At 36.8% G+C, this 23860-nt stretch overlaps 1 protein-coding gene across 1 annotated transcript in view; it reads right to left on the bottom strand.

Annotated features, from left to right (window-relative positions):
- Positions 1-23860, bottom strand: part of LOC139440492 (A disintegrin and metallopeptidase domain 3-like) — a 173865-nt gene that overhangs the window by 126304 nt on the left and 23701 nt on the right. Inside the window, exons 8-13 of the mRNA XM_071220147.1 lie at positions 23709-23845; positions 19184-19370; positions 9655-9753; positions 1528-1723; positions 956-1043; positions 495-678 (exon numbers count right to left, since the gene is read on the bottom strand). Coding sequence (XP_071076248.1) covers positions 495-678; positions 956-1043; positions 1528-1723; positions 9655-9753; positions 19184-19370; positions 23709-23845 — 891 coding nt within the window. The remainder of the gene's footprint in view (positions 1-494; positions 679-955; positions 1044-1527; positions 1724-9654; positions 9754-19183; positions 19371-23708; positions 23846-23860) is intronic.

Genomic DNA, 23860 nt, shown 5'->3' with positions numbered 1-23860 from the left:
ACATATTACTCAAACTTATAAAAAGAAATTAAGCAAAACTGAGACTTTGCTTTATTATTATTCTTTGTAAGAGGGTCAAACTTTTAACAACTATATCATGCTTTTGGAGAAAGAATGAGAATAGGCTGATTAGTTCTAATCAATTACCACAAAACTAAACACTTGGGGATTTGGGGGTTTTGTTTTTGTTCATGTGTTGTTGTTGTTCTTACTATTCAGGTCATTCTATTCTACTTTTTCAGTGTGCTATCTGATTTTTTTTCTTTTTTTGTTTACATAAATTATAGCAGACCAAATCCTAGCCTAATGAAGAGGCTTAGATTCTCAAGTGTGAGGAACCAAATTTAAATATCTATAGCAAAGTTTATAATAAAACTGACAGGAAAGCAAGTAAGTGTTCCCTTGACTAACAGAAATCTTGACTTTTGACTCTCTCTCTCATGCACACACACAGACACACACACTAAGTAGAATCAAGTAAAATTTATATTTACCCTTTGAAAACCACATGCAGTGCCATCACCTACATAGGTTCTCTTCTGAGAAGTAGAATCTCTCATATTTGCTGATATACATACATGGCCTCCAAAGTAAGTATATTGCATATCGTACGCTGCCAATGGTACTACCGTATGTGTATGCATCCAGTGACAAACTAGCTTTCCACAAAGGGTATGTCTGGCAATGTAAAGCAGAGAAAATATCCCATATGTCAATTCAGGACACAATGTATTAGGTAAATAACAATTCAAAATATGAGGATAACTCAAAATGTTACTCAGAACATAACAGTAAAGCTATTCAAATCATACACCATTTCATGAGGTGCAACATACAAATTCATCTGTATGTATTATATTCAACTCTCATTTGAATTTAGTGACTCATTGCAGAAAACACAGACACAAAAAAATAGACAAGCATCCAGAAAATGGACAGTTTTCTAAGTACACACCTAAAATTACACGCCCCTTGGCAGTTTCCAAACAAATCTCCATGAACATTCACTTCTTGTAAACATAGATAATCAGCACCTTTAGCAACTGAAAATATAGTTCCAATTACTCATCTTAAAAAAAACTTAAAACTAAAAGTGTGGTAAATTAATACAGAGATATCTAGACAGCAGCATTGCCCAGTCAGTACCATCGACTACAAATTTTTGATGTCATCTAATGTCCATTTGAGAAGGAGAAACACTCCTTAAAAACTACCAACTTCAGGAGAGAAAAATTGGTATTCTGCAGAATGGTAAAGAAATCAAAGTCATTTGCTCTTTTATCTACAATTCTAATAATCTATTTCTTTTACACCTATCACCTGAAATTTTACTAATGTTCTATTCTCTTTGTCCTATAATTATTAAGCCTATTTTGCCTCAACATAATTCAAAGGCTTTGATTTGCAATTTTATTTTCAAATTTGGATTTGAATAAATAATGCCTTTCATTGTGGCTTATAGGGTGGATTACTGACTTTAGAAATACAGTTTAAAAACAAGCCCCAGAAAAAACATACAGCTATTACATTTTCCAAATAACTCCATACACTGTCTGTCTGGATCTTGGCATTTTCCCTCAAAGCAATAGGTGGTCTTATTACTACATGGTTCTAAGTCAGCAGCTTTCATATCTGGCGCACAAAACTCAGATAATCCACTGCAATATTCTGTAAAATCACATGGATCTGTGCTTATCCGACATATTTTTCCTCTCGCAGTAATCTGTGAGAAAAGGAGCGACAAATATATATTTTTGTAAGACATTTTATCCAAAGACCTTAAAGTGCTTCACACTACAATGAAGTCTTAGCACACTACTCCAAGCAACATATTATTATCTGCTGTTATAATTTAGATAAACTGTCATTGGAGGTAAGAGTGATGAGAGGTTAAATGACTAGTCAAAGGTCACATATTAGTTCAGTACAGGAGTGGTATAACTCAAATTCCTGGCTGATGGCATTAACATTAAGCAGAGCCACTGTGCATGTTATCCACTGAGCATAGCACCCTTCTTTTGAAATAATTTACTTTATGCTGACCTATTATGAAATTTGAGTGGACATGAACAAAATGGCATCAGATCATGGACTCATACCCAACATGAAATTCACAAGCAAGTGTGTATGTAATTTTCTGAAAGATGGGGAAATGTTAAATACATAACTTAGCATCTTTTCTCTATCAAAAAATGTTGCAGTGCCTTTAAAATACTGTTGAGCTCTCTCATTGTTCTAGGAACTTCCAATGTGAGAACAATAGGAAACAAATTGGTTTGCACTGATAGAGTAAGTGGGCACTGTTACCCAGGTAGAGATTCTAGGATGAAGCCTTTTCACAAGGCTGTTGCTCTGATTTCATGATTGCACCTAACTGTTTGAGACAAAGGACACTGTTAATTTCCTTTTTCATCTTTCTGAAACAGATATTTTTTAAAGAAGTAAACCAAAAATGTAAAATGATTACATAAGAGCATTGTGTTGGTAATCATCATTTGGATTCTATTACATTCTAACTACTTCAAGATAATTATAAATTTACTTAAAAGTTCTAGAGAAGTAGATTGGAAAGAACCCAAATGTCCATCAATGAATGAATAGATACACTGTTGTATATGCATGCAATGAAATATTTCCATCCATATATAGGAATGCAAGACTGATACATGCTAAAGGTGAATAAACTTTGAAAATACTACATTAAATAAAGCCTGACACCAAATGTCACATATCGCATGGTTCTACTTATATGAAATATCCAGAATAAGTAAACCCATAAAGACAGAATGCAGGTTGGTGGTTGCCAGAGACTGACAGGAAGGAGGAAAGGATAGCAAATGCTTACTGGGTTAGGGGTTTTCTGTTTGGACGATGAGCTTGTTCTGGAACTAGATAGAGGTGGGAGCTGCACAGCATTGTGAATGTGCTAGATGTCACTGAATTGTTCACTTAAAAATAGTTCATTTTACCTTATGTGATTTTTACCTCATTTTTTTTAAAAGGCTCTCATGAAAGCTCTCATTGTTATGCTATGGTTATACTACATACTTATTTCAAGATAAAAACAAAATATCTACATCAAGCAATGCATATTTCTTTTTCAACTGTCATTTCTTGGGGACAAATTGCACTCCTGAAACACAGTACTAACTCAGGTGCTAGTCTTTATCATATTTGTAAAATATTGCTTAATGCACATCTTTTTCATTTCAAGTAACTTTTCTTTCAGGGCCTACTCCACCTCCACCATGACGGGGTTATAAATCAGGAATCTGCTTCTGACTCAGGATGACCATCAGAACACTTCTCCCTAGACACAGTGACTGGAACAGTGGTGGGGAATTTAACTTAGCCAGATCAGTCATGGCTTCCTGCAGCACTGAGCATTGAGGCAGCTGCTGGGAAAGAAATGATCTCTCTACTCTTTTGAAGTATTGTTCTATGGACCAGAAAAGCCAGGAAGTGCAATGAGCTATCTGTATTACAATAGAGGAAGGTTGTATGAGACCTGTCAACAAAAATGCAAGGATACTTAGTAGATGTATAGAATAAGAATTCTCTTTTTTTCTGTTTTAAATGTAGATTCACCTGAGCATGAAGTTAGACTCATGTTTTACTTGAGCTTCATAAGTGTTTATCTCCCATTGCTTGGCCATTATCAAGATACAATGTCTTACAACATCACAAATGGCCCTAGAGAGTATTATGCTAAGTAAAATAAGCCAGTCAGAGAAAGACAAATACTGTATGATTTCACTTCTGCATTGAATCTAATAAACAAATTGTAAAAGGGAAGATAGAAAGAGACTCATGAATACAGAGAACAGATTGACAGCTGTCAGGAGAGGGTCTAGAGCATAGGGTGAAAAAGGTGAAGGGATTAAGCAGTGCAAATTGGTAGTTGCAGAATAGCCACAGAAAAGCGGTTTGCGGCATGGGGAATATAGTCAACAGTGTCAAGATAACTGGGTATGGAGCCAGATGGGTGCTTGCGGCAGCAGGGTGAACACGCATTAGAATGGATGGTTGTCTGGCCGCTTCCTGTACATCTGAAAGTAGGGTGGAATAGTACTGATGTAAACTGTGGCTGAGAAAAGTAATACAAATAAAATAAAGACTGAAGGGGTAAGTATGACCTATGGTTTATTTTCTTAATACAGCCAACTCCAGACTGTTTTGATATTTTAATTTTTAACTACTATTTAGAAAAAAGAACACTTCCACTTATTCTTCTAAAAAGTGAAGTCATGTAATGTCAAATGATATTTCAGTCACTTGGCATTTTAATAACAAAAGCTATATATCTAGAAGTTGTCTCCTTTGTTGTTCCACTATGACTTTAAAATTATAGCGTATCTAGGGTGTGAAATAAAAATAATATGGGGAACTAGCTTTACTTCAAATTTTTAGTAGGCTTCAGTCTAAAATCTACATATAGTGGGAACTGTCATATCTTTACATATATTTTACATATAAGTAAATTATATGCATGAAAAATTCATAATAAACATCATTTTTCCACAAATTCAAGAAAAGATACAACTGACTAATACAGAATTCGTATTATACAGTACCAATTACAATATTTTAATTTATTTATTTATTTATTTATTTATTTATTTTCAGAGACAGGGGAAAGGAAGGAGAAAGAGAGAAACACCAATGAGCAGGAGAAACATCTATGGGTTGCCTCTCACACATCCCCCAACTTGGGTCATGGCCCAAAACCCAGGCATGTGCCTTGACTGGGAATTGAATCAGCAAACTCTTGGCTCACAGGGAGGTGCTCAACCCACTGAGTCACTAGCCAGGGCCCCATTACAATTTCTTAAAGTGCATGTAGAATGTCTGAATACTAGTTTGAAACAAGTTATTCAGTTCTGTTTCAGCAAAACACTGGTTAAACTATTGTCTTCCATATCTTTGCACTTGGATTTGTGTCTACTAAATAGAAATGTTATTTTTCAAGTATTGTATCAAATTGTTAAACATTGGAAAAGCATTAGTGGAAACTAGCCTAATTAGAAGTGACAGAGAAGAAAACAGGAAGCCTTTTATGCTTATGGCCAATAATGAAAGAAAGCAGAGTATAAGATACTTGTCAGCCCTAAATGACATCAAAAACCAAATTCTATGCTATAGTACATAATAAAATTAATGTGAACTAACATTGTACACTTAGCTGTTGCCCAGAAGCCCTCCTTCGCAACTTTTACTGTGAATGTTCAGTCAACCAAATGCAGTGATTACATAATCACTTTAAAGAACCAGTTTAAAGAACTATCCTTTGGGATATAGATAAAGGACAATGTACTGTTTACAAATGTCTTACTGTGAAATGCCACTGATTTGGAGACAAAGGTTAAGATGAGGGCTCTGAAGAAGGAAAACACAAGCAGATTTATTGCTAAGAAGTAGAAATACTACACTGGCCTCTACATTCATGTGCCTTGAAGACAAAGGGCCATTGGCTCTAATTACTAATCCATAAGGTAATAAAGAACACATGCAGGACAAAGTAGAATAATGTTGGGAGAGAGTTCATTGACACAGAGAAAAATAAATCTGACAAGCAAAATCTCTCATTAATTAGCTTTTACATTTGTCATAGACTCCTGAAAGTGACACAAAATGAGGTGCTATCCCCAGAAGACAAATTCTAACTAATCTCTTCTCAGGTGTGGCTATAGGGAAAAATGAATGAAAAACTCCCCAAGGACATTGACTTTGTATCCCACTGTTTTGCCAAATTCAGTTATTAGGTCCAGTAGTTTTTTGGTGGAGTCTATAGAATTTTCTATGTATACTACCATGTCATCTGCAAACAATGACAGTTTTGCCTCCTCCTTTCCAATTTGAATGCTTTTTATTTCTTTTTCTTTCTTTCTTTCTTTCTTTTTTTTTTTTGTTGTTTCTTTGCCATGGCTACAACATCCAATACTATGTTGAATAGGATTGGTGAAAGCAGGCATCCTTGTCTTGTTCCTGATCTTAGTGGGAAAGCTCTAAGTTTTTTGCCCTTTGAGTATGATGTCAGTTGTAGGTCTCATATATGGCCTGTATTATGTTGAGGAATGCTTCCTCTATTCCCACTGTGCTAAGTGTTTTTATCATAAATGGATGCTGTACCTTATCTAATGCTTTATGTTAAGTGAAATAAGCCAGGCTGTGAGGGACAAATACCATATGATCTCACCTTTAACTGGAACATAAACAACAAAACAAAAAAGCAAACAAAATATAAGCAGAGTCATTGAAATTAAGAACAATCTAACAATAACCACGGGGGGGTGGGGTCAGTGGGGGGAAGGGTTTTCAGGAACTACTCTAAAGGACACATAGACAAAACCAAGGGGGAGGATGGAAGCAAGGGAGGGAGCTGGGTTTGGCTTGGGTGGGAGGGAGGGGTGGAAGGAAAATGCAGATAACTGTAATTGAACAACAATAAAATAATTTAAGAAAAAAAAAAACTCCCTAAGGAAAGTCAAAGATTCAATCCACTTCTAGGCTAGAAGTGCTTGACAAACTACACTTCATTATTTTGTATGCTACCTATTGCTGACTATTGCACATGAATCCCTTTTCTGTTATTTTCAAAATCAGATTTTTAAAAATTGATTAAAAATTGGGGGAGGGAGGTGGGTTCAGCTGGGGTGGGGTGGAGGGGTGTGGAGAAAAGGCATACAACTGTAATTGAATAACAATAAAAATTAAAAATAAAATAAAATAAATACACAATCTCAATAAAAATTTAAATAAATAAATAAAAATTGGCAAAAAAAATTGGTGTCATTTATTTGAGCATTGCATGTCACATGTGTGTTGGGTGGCTCATTTATAATTTTGTCAAGTTTCATGATGAAGAGCTTCATTCAGGCCTGAACAAGAATTGATAGTACCCAAATAATCTGGAATTGGTATTAGATGCAGTAACTGGATGGGTCTTGAGTAGAAATTGAAATGATACAGTGATTGATGGAACTGAAAAGTAGGCAGTAAGAAAACTAAAAATGGAACTGCCTTTTGACCCAGCAATTCTGCTTCTGGGATTATACCCTAAGAACACTGAAACACCAATCCAAAAGAACCTGTGCACCCCAATGTTCATAGTAGCACAATTTACAATAGCCAAGTACTGGAAGCAACGTAAGTGCCCATCAGCAAATGAGTGGATCCAAAAACTATGGTATATTTACACAATGGAATTCGACGCAGCAGAGAGAAAGAAGGAGCTTATACCCTTTGCAATAGCATGGATGGAACTGGAGAGCATTATGCTAAGTGAAATAAGCCAGGCAGTGAGGGACAAATACCATATGATCAGAACCAAGATGGCGGCGTAGGTAGACACACTGCGCCTCCTCGCACAACCAGAACTGACAGAGAATCGAACAACAAGGGGGACCAACACCAAGAAAATAGAAAATAACCATTCATCCAGACTGGTAGGAGGGGCGGAGACGGGCACCGGGGTGGAGAGGACTCGCACGGCTGTGGCGGGACTGAGACTGGCGGAGTGTGGGACAAATGGCGCAGGCAGTCGGAGCACTAGCAGACCCTGCGGCCCCACATTTGTACAGATAAACCCAGAGGGCCGGACTCAGAGTGGCGGAGAGTGGGGCAGGCAGAGCAGCGGGTAGCACCCCGCGGCACCACATTCACCCGCAGATAAACCTGACGAACGGCGGGCAACAAAGCAGACTGTGCAACCCAGGGCTCCAGCTCCGGGAAATAAAGCCTCAAGCCTCTGATTGAAAGCGCCCCTGGGGGTTGGGGCGGCAGCAGGAGAGACTCCCAGCCTCACAGAAGAGGTTGTTGGAGAGACCCACAGGGGCCTAGAGTGTGCACAGGCCCACTTACTCGGGAACCAGCACCAGAGGGGCCCAGTTTGATTGTGGGTATCGGAGTGAAAGATTGAAATCCGGAGGAGAGTGAGGCGGGCGCCATTGCTCCCACTCGGCCCCTCCCCCACGTACAGCGTCACAGCCCAGCGACCAGCATTACCCCGCCCTGGTGAACACCTAAGGCTCCGCCCCTTAAAGTAACAGACGCGCCAAGACAAACAAACAAACAAACAAACGAACAAAATGGCCCAAATGACAGAACACTTCAAAGCTCCAGAAAAAATACAACTAAGCGACGAAGAGATAGCCAACCTATCCGATGCACAGTTCAAAGCACTGGTTATCAATATGCTCACAGACTTGGTTGAATCTATTCGAAAAACAGATGAAAAAATGAAGCCTATGCTAAGAGAAACAAAGGAAAATGTACAGGGAACCAATAGTGATGAGAAGGAAACTGGGACTCAAATCAATGGTGTGGACCAGAAGGAAGAAACAAACATCCAAGCAGAAAAGAATGAAGAAACAAGAACTTGGAAAAATGAGGAGAGGCTTAGGAACCTCCCGGACGCCTTGAAACGTTCCCACATCCGAATTATAGGGGTGCCAGAAGGAGAAGAGGAAGAACAAAAAATTGAAAACTTATTTGAACAAATAATGAAGGAGAACTTCCCTAATCTGGCAAAGGAAATAGACTTCTGGGAAGTCCAGGAAGCTCAGAGAGTCCCAAAGAAGCTGGACCCAAGGAGGAACACACCAAGGCACATCATAATTACATTACCCAAGATTAAACGCAAGGACCTACATCCAAGATTACTGTATCCAGCAAAGCTATCACTTAGAATGGAAGGGAAGATAAAGTGCTTCTCAGATAAGGTCAAGTTAAAGAAGCTCATCATCACCAAGCCCTTATTATATGAAATGTTAAAGGGAGTTACCTAAGAAAAAGAAGATCAAAAATTGGAACAGTAAAAATGACAGCAAACTCACAGTTATTAATGGCCACACATAAAACAAAAATGAGAGCAAACTAGGCAAACAACTAGAACATGAGGGTTGTCATTAAGGGAGTGGGAGGGGGAGAGAGGGGGAAAGGTACAGAGAATAAGTAGCATAGATGATAGGTGGAAAATAGACAGGGGGAGGGTAAAAATAGTGTAGGAAATGTAGAAGCCAAAGAACTTATAAGTATGACCTATGGACATGAACTATAGGGGGGGAATGTGGGAGGGACGGGGGTGGGCAGGATGGAGTGGAGTGGGGGGGGAAATGGGACAACTGTAATAGCATAATCAATAAATATATTAAAAAAAAAAAAAAAAAAAACCCATATGATCTCACCCTTAACTGGAACATAATCAATAGAAGAAAAAAGCAAACAAAATATAACCAGAGACATTGAGGTTGGGAACAGTCTAGCAGTGGCCAGGGGGGAGTGGGTTGGGGACAGTGGGAAGAGGGGATTGCAGGAACTATTATAAAGGACACATGGACATAATCGGGGGGGGGGAGGGAGGAGGTGGGGGAGGGAGGTGGGTTCAGCTGGGGTGGGGTGGAGGGATGGGGAGAAAAGGCATATAACTGTAATTGAATAACAATAAAAATTTTTTTAAAAAAAGAAAGAAAAGTAGGCAGTAAAAGACCTAAGGACATCATCTAAAGTCTAAACCAACTGTGTATGCATTGAGTACATAAAAAACATTTGAAAGATGTGTAAAAGCAAGTTTTTTTTTAAAATTAGAATGCAATGAATGCATAAGAACACAAAGAAATCCATGTTGCAAAATAATGGAATATTTTGAAAGTTTACCAGACAAGATTTTTTATCACAGCATGGTCCACTGCCGCATTCTGCAAATCCAATCAGTGTACAAGTACTAGGATCACAGCACTTTTTAAAGTCGCATGTCTAAAAGCAAATACAATCAAGTTAAATAATAGAAATTTTTAATCAAATAAATAATTGTCAAAATATACTAAAGTTTGTCTCTCAGTTAATTACAATTACAGCATAATTTTTACATCTGTATTTGTTGTAACACGGCTTAATTTAAATTTAATTTATTTTCAGTATAGAAAACAATGGTAATAAATTATTCCTGATTTCATGGTCAAGAAATTGAACTGTTAATAATTTAATGCAATTTCTTTCAATCCTATTTGGTTTTGCAAACATGCACAATGAATTTTTAGATTTTTTTTCATTGACTATATCACAAGTACTTTTCCATATTATCAAGTCTCAAGAAATAATTTGGGGAATATATAAGAAGTTATGATTGGGACAAAGTACAAGTTTCTAAATTATATTATTTTAGTACAATAAAAATGTTTCAAATATTACTGTCATTATTTCTTAGCTCTACAAGTTTTTATTAAAAATTAATTCAAAAAGTTATTGGAGTAATGGAGTACAAAGATAGTAACTGCTCTTTATAACACTATACTTTTTGTGTACAATAGTCTATGCGGTGCAAGAATGTTGTTTACTGGACAGATGGTAATATTTAATAAAGTCTGTAGGCAAGATTATTAAGCATTTACGTCTATTTCAATTTATTATTTTTATTAACAATGAGTTGAAAATATAACATGTATGAACATTCTGGCTTATTTTATATGTCCATATGTATATTTTGGTTGAGGTATTCTTCTGTCAATTCCCTTTATTTGTATATGCAATTCAAAAACTCAGCTTGCCAGAAGAAAAACAATGTATATGAATATAACTCAGAATGCTTTGGTGACTTGGTCCAGATTATCACCACTCCCCTTAGTCTAAGGACTGGATACTCATTCTCTCAGGAGACCTTACTCTGAGGCTTGTTGGCTTTAGAGGTGGTAGACACCTTTGGCCCAAGATAAACTTTTGAACAATCATATGCTTCCAACTTCCCTCAGGCTCATAGCTTCTACTCTGATTGCTACATCTATCATATCACTGACTCAGTGGCTCAAAATCATCAGCTCTTCTGAACATTCCTTCAGAACATTGATTCTCTCCTACAGTGTTCCGTTCTGTACTTGGTCTCTCTCACATTAACAATCCCTACTTTCAGTCTTTTAAGTCTTGGATCTTGACCTCATGTCAGCCAAATGCTGCTGAGGTTGCTACAAATGTCTTCGTGGAAATTATTTTGCCCAAATGGCCAATGTATTGGACCTACATGTGCTGTGATGGCAAAATTGCTCTCTTCAGAAAAATTGCAGTCTCTTTGGCAGGGAATCTTTAAATCTATTCAAGAAATTTGTTCATCACAAGGAACTCAGAATTGATTCAGTATTATGTTAGTTCATCTATTTCTTATAAAAATTAACATAAACTTAGTGGCTTATATTATTTTACAGTTCTGGAGCTCAAAAGTCCCAGACAGGCAGCACTGGACTAAAGTGAAGATTTTGGAAGTTCTTCATTTCTCCTGGAAGCTCCAGAGAAAGTCCATATCCCTGACTTTCCAGCTTCTAGAGACCATCTGCGTCCCTTAGCTCATGGGTTCTTTCTCCATCTTCAAAACCCTCAGAATGGCATCTTCAAATATCACTGTCACATGGCCTTTGACTCTAACCTGCCTGCCTCCCTCTAAGGACCCTTGTGATTGCATTGGGCCCACTCAGATACTATAGGATATCTCGCCCTCTCAAGATCCTTAAATTGGTCATATCTTCAAAGTCCTTTTTGCCATGTGAAGTAACATATTCACAAGTTATGAGTATTAGGACATGGGAACCTTTGGGGTTATCCTAGCACATTTCACCACCTGATCACCAAAGATTCATCACATTCATCGCCTAAGCAAAGTACATGCACTCCATCCCAACATCCATAAAATCATAACCCATTGCAGCATTAACTTAAAGTTGCCAATCTGCTGACTCATCTCAACGCAGTGAAGGAGCAGTGGGTCTGCAATTGCTCTTCCTTCATCCTGCATCTTCCTTCAGTTTTCCTGACTCCTGGGCTTGCTGAGAGTGTGCTCAGCTCCATGACAGAGACTCCATTACTGTGTGAACCAATTCCTGTGATGTCTCTCCCTTTCTACCCTTATTCATATAATATAAATACAGATGTGTGTATACATATGTAAACACATAAATATAAAAAATAAAAGTACTCAATAATAATTTTATATAGATTACATGTTGAAATAATACTATATTGGATATATTATCTCAAAATGTATAAATTAATCTCACCTCTTTCTTTTTAATTTACAAATGTAGCTACTTAAAAATATAAAGTATGCATGTGATTCATATTATATTTCTAATAGGCAACTTTGATCTAAAGAAACACTAATGGAATTGATAACTGAATTCAGCAACATTGCTGTAAAAAAGTCAAAATAAAAATATCTAGTGCGTTTTAAAATCTGAATGATAAAACCAAATTTTTAAGTATAAGATTTAACTACCATAAAGAATTTTTTTTAAAAGCAATAAAAATTTAAAAGTTTACCAGTGAGAGGCCTTTATGCTGAACACTAGGAAATACTTTTGGGAGAAATTAACAGAGATACAAAATGGAAGCAAATACCTCCATTTTATCTAAACTCAAGTTTTATCTAAAAATTCAATGCAATGTCTTCTTTCTTTTTGTTCACAGAAACTGAAAAAACAGATCAGATGTTCTTACTAAAATGCAAAGGGCCAAAATTGCCCAAGATAATCATGGACTGGCACAATAATGCTGGATGATATATAATATCATATTCCATGAGTTAATGGAAATCTATAGTAATGAAGATAGTGGCATTAGAGTAGAAAAAACAGAAAAACTCATAAATGTTTACTTGATCGATGACCAACACTGATTCATAGCAGTGAGGGAAGGCCAGTCTTTAAATAAATTGTGATTGTTTAAGTTGATATCCTTCTAGCATATACAAAAATAACTTACATGAAGGAATGACATTAGAGGAATGGTGGCATGACAGTTCCCCTTGGTCTCAGCCCTTGAAGTTTCACCAATTTAAATAGCAAGGACTCAACAAAGGATTCTCTGCTCAACGCACAAACATGCCTCAGAGATCCGCACATTGAAACATCTAAAGGTGGGCAAGTGAAAGCAAACAAGAGAGGCGAGAAAAGAGAAGGGCTGAGAACACAGCCCAGTGGTGGGGAGCTCACTGGGGACTCAGCCAGAGAAGGGAGGAAACAAGTTGTGGCCAGTCCTCCCCTCAGCCAGGAGAAGCAAACATGGGAAAGGGAAGGGTCATCAAGGAACATGTAGAAAGGACCCATGGACAAAGACACTAGGGTTGTGGGGTGGGATTGAATGTGGGAGGTGGGGTGGGTAAGGTAGGGGAGAGTAATGGGAGGAAATGGGGACAACTGCAATTGAACAATAAAAAAACATGTTTAGATAATTAAGAAATTGCAAAGTGCCCGTTTTCCACAGATCTGCCTAATCATTACACTAATACAAACAAATCTAAGAGTTAAAGAAATAAAAAGATATGGTGGGTGTTACTGCAGGAGTGAGCAGTATGAGCTGTGGCTGAGCCCAGGGAACTGGGCAAGAACACAGCCGGGGACTATGTCCACAGTGGTGGGGCAGCTGGCATTTCAGACAGAGAAACAAAGCCAGGAATCCCTGCTCCCCGAACCCCATAGCCTCGAAGAGTTTGACACACTTGACCCCTGGTGTCAGGTTGGCTATTTGTATGCCTCACTGGGAGAAATGTCTGTTCAGGTCCGCTGCCAAATTTTTAAATGGATTGTTTGTCTGATGTTGAGTTGTATGAGTTCTTTATATATTTTGGATATTAACCCCTTGTCAGAGCTATTGTTTGCAAGTATCTTCTCCCATTTGATTGGTTGCCTTTTTGTTTTGCTGGTGGTCTCTTTTGCTGTGCAGAACTCTTTGATTTGGATGTCAAACTCATTTTCATCAGGGGCCACTTCAGCCTCATGGTTGCCTTCAAAGGGCTGAATGTAATTTTAAGACTGTAAAAATGTAACTAGTCCTTAACATTTAAGCGAGAGCTTGGTGTTGTCGCTGGGTAGAAACGAGGTGCTGAGCCAGATAACACAAGGTGGAGGACTGGATTCGGCACACAGGCCTTGTGTTTGCCACCTGTGATATAGTCCAATTCATTTATTTTTGCCTTTACGTTCCTTACCTTGGGGTCAAATTCATAAAATCCTCTCTAAGACCAAGGATCATAGGTTTAGTACTTACGTATTCTTCTATGTAATTTATTGTTTCAGGTCTTCTGTTTAGGTCTTGGAATTTTATGGCCCAGTGATATGTTCTGCAAAGGTGTATGTTTAAGCTTATTAAACACTGGAATTAACGTAGCCATTAGTTTGTTTTTCATCCCTTTCATATGTTCTTAGTCTTCATCATCTGATAACATTGTTCTTGTTCTAAGAAATGATGTATGTTGCTGGCTCTTTCAATAATTGAATACACTAAGAACCGACTACACTCCTAAAGCATTTTGAGTTTGTAAAATGTTGCATACCAGAAAATAATAATTACTGTCTGGCATTATACTACTGATATTTAAACAACTTAAACTATTTTTCCACAGTGACTGACAGACTAAAAATAATTAATATAATATTCACCCTAATAGCCTTTGATACATAATGTAAGGTACTGCTAGTACTTTCTTATACAATTATGGGACGTTGACAAAATTCATTTTAAGTTCATCAGGCATGGTTTAGAGCACCACTGTTCTTGTCCTGGCCTCCCACAGTGATGTGTCATCTCTGAACTATATGAATTCTTGTAAAAGCAAAATACTATTGAATGTACAGATGGTGTGCTACAGTCAATATTTCTATGATGGCCTGCGCTGAGAACATTGATTACCTTATTGCATGCCTTTTAAGCATATATAACTAAAGACAGACTCTATCATCCCAATAATATTGTGCTATAATATTTTCATGTGCTACTATACTGTTACCAAAATACTGGCTAAGTTTCAATGACAGTTGGTGGAGTTCAACATCAAAAAGCATTAGGAGTGGTCTAGGATAAGGGTGTGTTGGACAGAGTCCTACCATTGGGCACCGTATCTGATTAGGACCTCATGCAATTGCAGGCATCTCTGTCCACTTACATCGCTGATATCATCCATTGGCCCTGAATTTCTGTTAATATTCACTTGTGCTTGGACTTTGAATCAAAAACTTTATCCCATGATTAAGTGAAGAAAAGCTATGATTTCAATATTCCTGTTCTGTTAACAGTCCTTTAAAAAACAATGCAAATAAATTGGATGGGGAAACCCTTCAAAAGTTTTGTGTAAACAGAATGGCCTCTGACACTGGTAAACACCACACTCAGGACGCTATGCATCTGTTAAAAAATAGATACAGAAGTAGCCCACTTTCAGCCTTACCTAAACTACAAGATCATTGGGGATCCTCCCTACAAGACTTGTCTGATGCCAGAAAACTTAGTTTCCTGGAGAAACAACATAACTCTTAGCCTTCTACCATATTGATGAAAAGCTGCTGATACTTCATAGCAGTGAATACTGATGAAAATGTGTAAAAGATATGAAAAGATCATTCAGGCATAAAACCCCCTAAATCACTAAGATATCTGCAATTCCAAGTTTAATATGCATATATGACTCTTGACAGAGCACAGTAGCTTATGGCAGGAACATGTGCAGGGGCCGAAATGTGCAAGAAGAGTCATAACTGCATCAGTTTTAGTGGTTAAAACTGAAATTTAAATTTTCATTGACACAGAATGGATAAATTATAATATTTATAAAATTAACACTAAAAGCAATTGGACTAGATCTGCATTTGAAAACTGATGAACTTTACGATTACAATATTGATTAAAAGACCCATTTACAAAATGACTTAAACCATGTGATTGTAAGTTATACAAACGTAGAAAACAATCAACCAGATCACATTGCACAGGGATGCAAAAAAATGGGATGTAAAACTATGATGAATAGCAAAGCACTAACATGATTACCATTTAATTCTAAATGATGGTTGGAAGGAAGGGGCATGTTATTGAGAGAAGACATACAAAGAATTTTCTTGGCATAAGTAAAATTTGTTTTGTCTTGAGTACAATTACTCAGGTGCTTGTTATGTATTACACTCCTCATCCATGTTTCATGTATATACTTCACACTAATTACATATTACAAAGAAATGATGAGAATCACAAATGCTTATTGCTAAACAAGCATAGGTAGAAGACTGTCTTATCAAGAAATCTGTTGTCCTAAAACATATTTTAAGAAAAAAAAGATAATTCAAAAGTAAATTATTTTAGAAGCAATCTTTGACATGCAAAAAATCCTAGAGCACAAAGGGAATAGTAGGTAAAATAAAGCACCTATTTCCTGAATAAAGTCTTCATGTACTTTTTACTGTAAAATGTAAAGGTGACAGAAATAAAATATGAACAAAAGTTGTATGTAAGCTAGTTGAGTTGCAGACTCTGTTATTTTGGAGAAGGTAGCTCGGACATAATTAAACCTTAAATAAGCATGGTAAAAATGAAAAGATAATCAGTAGAGGGAAAAATATACAAATCTTCTAAATCCCTGAAAGAAATAGTAGGGAAAAGAGAAAAACAAAACAGGTCAAAAGAAATAAGCTAAGATTCAATTAGAAAACAAGTGTCACAAAATGAACACAGAAAATATAAAAAATTTGGGATAACTAAACATATAAAAAGTTTATTGAGGAGCAGTGCAAGAAGTCATAACAACTAAATATAATAAGGTATCTTGGAAAGAAGCCATTAGGTAAAAACCGAGAAAATCTGAATAAACTGGGGACTTTAGTTCATTTTAAAATATGCAAATATATTAATCACAATAATGTCTAAGATGATGGATTATAAATCAAATAAAGATTATAACAAATTAAATTAAAACATTGTAGATATTGAACTTAATAGTATAGAAAAATAAATGAAAATAGAGAAATTTCAGTGAAATGCTAAATGAAAGAAAGTTAGGGTGTGCACAGAGATAGAGATGGGATAGATATAGAGATGTAGACAGGGATGGAGGTGGAGATGCAGATGGAGGTGGAGATGGAGATGGAATTGAGATAGAGATAGATAGAGATAGAGATGTAGACAGATTGAGATGGAGATGGAGATAGAGATGGGATAGAGATAGATACACGAGGAGACACAGATAGAGATTGAGGGAGAGGGAGATGGAGACAGAGGTAGGTACATCAGACTAAATAGACTTTAAAACAGAAAGCAACATTAGAGATAAAAAGATTCACTATTTGAAGGCAAAAAGTTAAATTTCTAGAAAGGTATAACAATTGTAAATAAGTTTGTACCATATAAAACAGCTTCAAAATATAAAGAAAGAATTGAGTAAGTTGTAATGAGACTTAGGCAAATCCAACTAAATCTTTGGAGGCATCAATATTATTTCTCATAAGTCACGACACCATAAAAGTCCTTCACGAGAACATGGGCAGGAAAACCTCAGATATTCCACACAGCAATATATTACTGATATATCCCCTAAAGCAACGGACATAAAGGAAAGAATAAATAAATGGGATCTCATCAAAAGGAAAAACTTCTGCATGGCTAAAAATAACAGCATTAAAATGAAAAGAGAACCAAATATGTGGGAAAACATATTTGCCAATGCTACCTCAGACAAGGGTTTGATCTCCAAAATATACAAAGAACTCAAATGACTTCACTTTGAGAAGACAGGCAACCCAATTAAAACATGGGTAAAGGACTTCAACAGACACTCCTCCAAGGAGGACATACACAGGGCCCAGAGGCATATGAAAATATGATCAGTATTGCTAGCCATCAGAGAGAAGCAACTTAAAACCATAATGAGGTACCATCTCACACCAGTCAGAATGGCCGTCATAAACAAAGCAACAAACAACAAGTGTTGGAGAGGCTGTAGAGAAAAGGGAACCTTAGGGCACTGTTGGTGGGATTGCAGACTGGTGCAACCACTATGGAAAACAGTATGGAATTTCCTCAGAAATTTAAAAATGGAATTGCCTTTTGACCTGGCAATACCACTGCTAAGATTATATCCTAAGAACCCTGAAACACCAATCCAAAAGAACCTATGCACCCCAATGTTCATAGCAGCACAATTCACAATAGCCAAGTGCTGGAAGCAACCTAAGTGCCCATCAGTAAATGAATGGATCAAAACACTATGATACATTTACACAATGGAAAACTATGCAGCAGAGAGAAAGAAGGAGCTCCTACCCTTTGCAACAGCATGGATGGAACTGGTGAGCATTGTGCTAAGTGAAATAAGCCAGGCTGTGAAAGACAAATACCATATGATCTCACGTTTAACTAGAACCTAATCAACAAAACCAACAAGTAGGCAAAATATAACTAAACACATTGAAATTGGGAACAAGCTGGCAGTAACCAGAATGGAGGGGGGGAAGGATAATAGGGGAAAAGGGTGAAGGCTTTACAAGAACAAATATAAAGGACACATGGACAATAACAAGTGGGGATGGAAGCAAGGGAGGGAGGTGGGGAAGGCTGAGGTGGTGGGGAGTGGTGGGGGGAAAAGACTGAAAACTGTACTTGAACAACAATAAAAGTCAAAAGCATTTAAATAAAATTTTTAAAAAATTTCTCAAGTGCTGGGATGTCAATCAAAATTAATAAAAATACAGAGGTTTGAGTCATTCATTCACAATTATAATGCAATCAAGTTATAAAGAATTTTGTTCCTAATAATTAGAGGCATTTTATATTTTCTAGAAAACACATATCATTCAAAAAAACACCATACACAAGTATAGGAAAGCAGGCACAACAAAATTCAGGCATTAGTTATCTTGCCAAGAACAACTGAAAAATGATAATAGCAGAAAACTAAATATAACAAGAATAAAATATGGATTATGATTAACTCAATTCAGTGCAACCATGTTAAAGTGAGTGAAGTTCCCCAAATGCCAGAACTGAAATCAAGAGATGAAGAGGTTAGCAACACATTTTATGACTTAGGGAACTAATCTATTCGCTTGGGGATAATTCAGGAGACAACTTAGGTGGTGATCACCTTATTAATGGTACAGATATTTATGCTACAAAATGATGACCATTACTGTCAATGGTTACACAATGGAGAAAATCACATTGAACCCATGCTACACTTACTCCATACTTAAATCCTTCAAATGCTTCAAATTCAGGATGAGTCAGTCCTCCCATGTCCCTTATCTCTGCACCTTAGATATTTGACAAAACGATGCAGCATTTGAGAAAAAGCTCCCCCTTTGGTAGCACATCTATATTTATACCACAATATGAGAAACAATAAAACAAATCTTTACATAAACTATCAAAGTTTGTCACTCACCTCAGGAAAGCCACAATCACACTGCTCTCCGGTTTCTATAATTCCATTGCCACACGTTGATTGCCTTCCTTGGACAACCAGTTTTGAAATAGTTTGATTCTGAAGACATTTTAATTCTGGTTGTGCAACTTTATGTATAAATGCATCCACACTGCAACTGCTAAACAACTTTACACCATTGGAGCGTCTAAAATTAAATTATATTCTTCAGATAAGTGGGACAAAGTCACTATCAAATTAACACTGTTCCATATAACACTGTTCATTCCATACAACTTCAATTACAGGGAGCCAAGAATGAGACAGAGCTTTTATTTTTAATACAAGTCATAAATGGAAGGAATGGGCTCATTTATATTATAATTTAATATCATGGAAATCTAGCAGGCAGAGGAAGTTTAAGGTGACATGAGTCAGAATATATTAAAACACAACAGTGCTTGGCACACAAAAGGTCTATTTAAGTATGTCCCATTATTCATTATTTTTGTTATTATTGTCATCATAATTATAATCATTATTATAGAGTACTAATTATCATTAAGAATATGAAGCCCTGGTCAGGTGACCCAGTTTGTTGGAACGCCCTCTCGGACATCATTAACAATATGAAATATACTAGGAAATTTACATGGAAAACTAAAGGAATAAAAGGTAGTTGACTGTGTTAGGAAAATAATCAGAAGTATTTGTTCCATGGCAACAATCAATTAAAATATCTCAACTTTAAGTATGTATAATGTATACGCCTTAAATTATTGTTTATTTTTAAATTACATGAATGCATATTTTTAAATTGCAGTTGAATGCATTTTTGTTTAATTTTGTAGCCATCTCAAACTTAGAAAAATGATACAAATAGAGCCCTAAAGATGATTTTTTTTCTGAAACTGTTAACTGTAAGTTGTCATAAAAATATTTTGATAACTCTAAATATTTTAAAGTATAATTCTTACATAGAAAATGAATTCTCCTAAAACAAATACTTTAAATCCAGGAAATAATGACACATTAATACCTAATCCTAATATTTCATTCAGAATTTCCCTTCAGCACAATATTGTAACTTTTATAGCAAAAGGATAAAGCTCGGAATCAACCATTACCATTAGTTCTCTTATCTCCTTAGTCTAGTTACTTATTTTTTTATTGGATTTCATGACCAAAACAGTTTCATTATTACCAGTCAATTTTTTGGTAAAATATCCCTCAATTTCGGTTTATGAAATGCTTCCTCATGATTAGACTGAGGTGATGCAACATTATCACAAGTGCTGCTGAGTTTATTTCACAGCATCCTAACAAAGGCACGTGATTTTGGTTTGTAATAGTACTGACGGAAATTACTTTGATTAGCTGATTAAAGGTACGTCTGCCAGTCTTCATTCTAAAATTACGTTTTTTCCTTATCAGTTAAAAGTTATTTGTAGGGAAGTACTTTGGTTTTAAGTAAATACCCCATTTCTAACTTTCCAATTTATTCATTCATGTATTTACATAATTGTGGAATCATGTTTTCCTACAGTACTATATTAAATGGGTTATAATACATTACTATCCTTATTATATATGACATCCAAATGGTCACATACTTGGCTATAGGGAGCCCCTTCCAACTGGCTTTTGAGCCCCTGACAAATCTCCATAGTTCTTTGCACAGCACCACATATTCACACAAGTTGTTCAAGGCTCATTTGTACTTTCTCTGCCTTAGCCCTGTAATCTATCATTTCTCCAAGGTGCCCCAGGTTGTTCTAGTGGAGAATAGTATTTTAAGATATTACCTGGGTGCTACACGTCCTCGTTGTTGTTAGATTTTTTTAAACATTACATTTGTTTAATAAAACTTTCACTTGAAAATATTCTTACTTTTCTAGAAATACTATGTTACTTGTAAATATTTTAGATATGTCATTTGGAATAAATGGTAAAACTCATAGTCAATTATTATTATATCTGACCAACTCTTTTTTTCTTTATTGTTATTGTTGACACTTACAAATATCCCCATTCCCCCGAACCCTTTCCCACCTCTACTCTGTCCCCACCATGCCCCTCCCTCTGGCCATCACCACATTGTTGTCTGAGTCTATGGGTTATGCAAATATGTTTTTGGTGAATTCATCTTCTTTCATCCACTCCACCCCCTCCCCTCTGGCAGCTGTTAGTGATTAGATTTATAAAGCACAGAGACAACGGCCACACCAGCATCTTGAGAAATGGTCAGTCCCTTTGCTATCACCAGCAGTTTGCAATATCCCCACAAATTTGGGCTCCTATAATGGCACGAGTTTACTGATATTTCAGCCTCAGAGGGGAACAACTTTTTGGCACGTGAATTACTCCATGATTTCTGAGCTCCCAGGTCTGTCAGGTGTTTTGAGGTCTCACTGTGTTAATGTCATTTCCTCCTACACAGTTATTTACCTCATGCAGATGTTATTTTGTCAGTAGATTGGCCCCACCTGCTGCTATCTTTGGTGCATTCCAGTTCTGGAAGTGGAGAAGATGCTTTTCCTTTGTTTGTTTTCCTAGTTTTAACCTGTTATTTCATCACAGAATTGGAGGGGACTAAAACATCGTACTGATTCTTTTACCATTTTACTTTCATCATTTCCCTTATTCTTTTTTTAAATCCATAACTGAGGATATGTTTATTGACTTTAGAAAGAGAGGAAGTGGGGAAGAGAGAGAGAGAAAGGGAGAGAGAGATGTCTACCTGAAAGAGAAACATGGATCAGTTGCCTCCAGTACATGCCCTGGCCCAGGACTGCACCTGAAACCTGTGTCGCACCCAAAACCTGGGCATGTGCCCTGACCCAGAAGGCAACCTGCAACCTTTTGGTGTAGAGGACCCTGTTCAACCAACTGAGTCACCCCAGCAGGGCCTCTCCCTTATTCTTAAAACATAGTCCTCCCTAGGTAAGGATACATCTTATCTTGGTTCTTATTTTAATATCTTCTTCCTCTGTATGACAAGTATGCAAAGTCCCAACTTAAGGCACCTCCTTTCACTCTTTTCAACTTCCTTCTAAATCATCAGTTCATGGTTTTAATTCCCATCAATATGCTGATGGCTCACACACTTTAGATCCCTTGTCCTCGGAGATCCTGACCAATGTAACTGTGCACTTAATGCTAAAGAAGGACTCAGAGCCCCCAGTATAACAAATACTAACTACCTCAATATTTCCCATCTTCTCCTTTTGCAAGAAGAAAATATTTGCCTCTTTCAATATCTGCTAAAAGCCGTGATGTCCAAAACTCTACAGATAATTCCGGCCATTTCCATTTCTCTCTGTCTTAATAAACTGCTGTAATTATTATGAGACTCATCTCCCAAATATTCCTATGTTGTTGTTCCCTCCGATGTATTATTCATTCATTTGAAGTTCATTTTTATTCTCCATCCTGCATAAATCAATTTAAAATGTGGTTTCTTACTTTGATCATCAAGTTCCAACTCTCACGTCATCATTATGTGGTCAGACTCTTTCCCACATACCCTGTATTAGTCACCTCCTGGACTTCCTTCCCTCACTCATTGTTCTGTTTCCTTATTGTACTCTACTGTCTTTCCCTTATGCCTTTTATATATTTCCTAACAGTCACAGCTGTTTCTTTTGTTTGGCATTTTTATCCCTCTCCCCCTGCAGTCTCCTTATTCCTGTCACTTGAACTCCTCAAGTTTCCTGCTATCAACTCATCACTCCCTTGCTTACCCTGAAAAATATTCAACAAGTTTTTTTTAGGATGTTATTTATTTATTTTTAGAGGGAAGGGAGGGAGAACGAGAGAAAGAGAGAAAACATCAATGTGTGGTTGCCTCTCGTACACCCCCACCTGGGGACCTGGCCTGCAACCCAGGCGTGTGCCCTGACTGGGAATCAAACCGGCAACATGTTGGTTCAGAGACTGGCACTCAGTCCCCTGAGCCACACCAGCCAGGGTTCAACAGGTTCTTTACATGACCAGATTCATTCTTTCACTTCCAAGTCCCAACATAACTATTTCTTAGACCACTTTATTAGAAAGTTTCCTCTCCCAATCTATGCCCTATTTATCTCCTTCTTAAAAAGCTATCATAAGATATTTATATTTTGTTTATTCTATGGCCACTTTTTACTTTTCTGTCTCTAATGCACTAGTATAAGACAGGCAGGACTTACCTATCTTGTTAACTGTTCATGGGACAGACACACACTGTCCTGCAACACAGTCAGTGTTTGGGACATATGTTTATAATGATAAATAAATTTAGCCTCAAGACTCTAGTAAACCCCAGAAAGTCATTATCAACACTTTCTCTGTAGACTATAATATTGAATATGGAAATATTGGGCACATTTTCTGCAATAGCCAATACTCATTTTATTTAATAAGCTTTAAATTAGCACATATATATATATTTAATTAAAAAATCGTCTTACCCAAATTATACTGCAGGTGCTTATAGCTTATACATCAAACACTACTACAAACATTTCCCCCCAAAGACACAGATTTGATCACAACAACACCTTACATTGCTTGAGGGTTCATAATGCATGTAGTTCCTGGGCAGTAACAATGATAGATGTCGTCATATGTGAATCCCAGGTTAATCCCAAGCAACTGTGCCATAACAACTGAAAACGCCTCTGAAGTTATCCTGTTTGGGTACTGAACACACAAAAA

Source organism: Desmodus rotundus, chromosome 13 (genome assembly GCF_022682495.2).
Source record: "Desmodus rotundus isolate HL8 chromosome 13, HLdesRot8A.1, whole genome shotgun sequence".
NCBI lineage: Eukaryota > Metazoa > Chordata > Mammalia > Chiroptera > Phyllostomidae > Desmodus > Desmodus rotundus.
The sequence above is the reverse complement of the archived record's forward strand: the minus strand, read 5'-3'. Positions and strand labels throughout refer to the sequence as shown.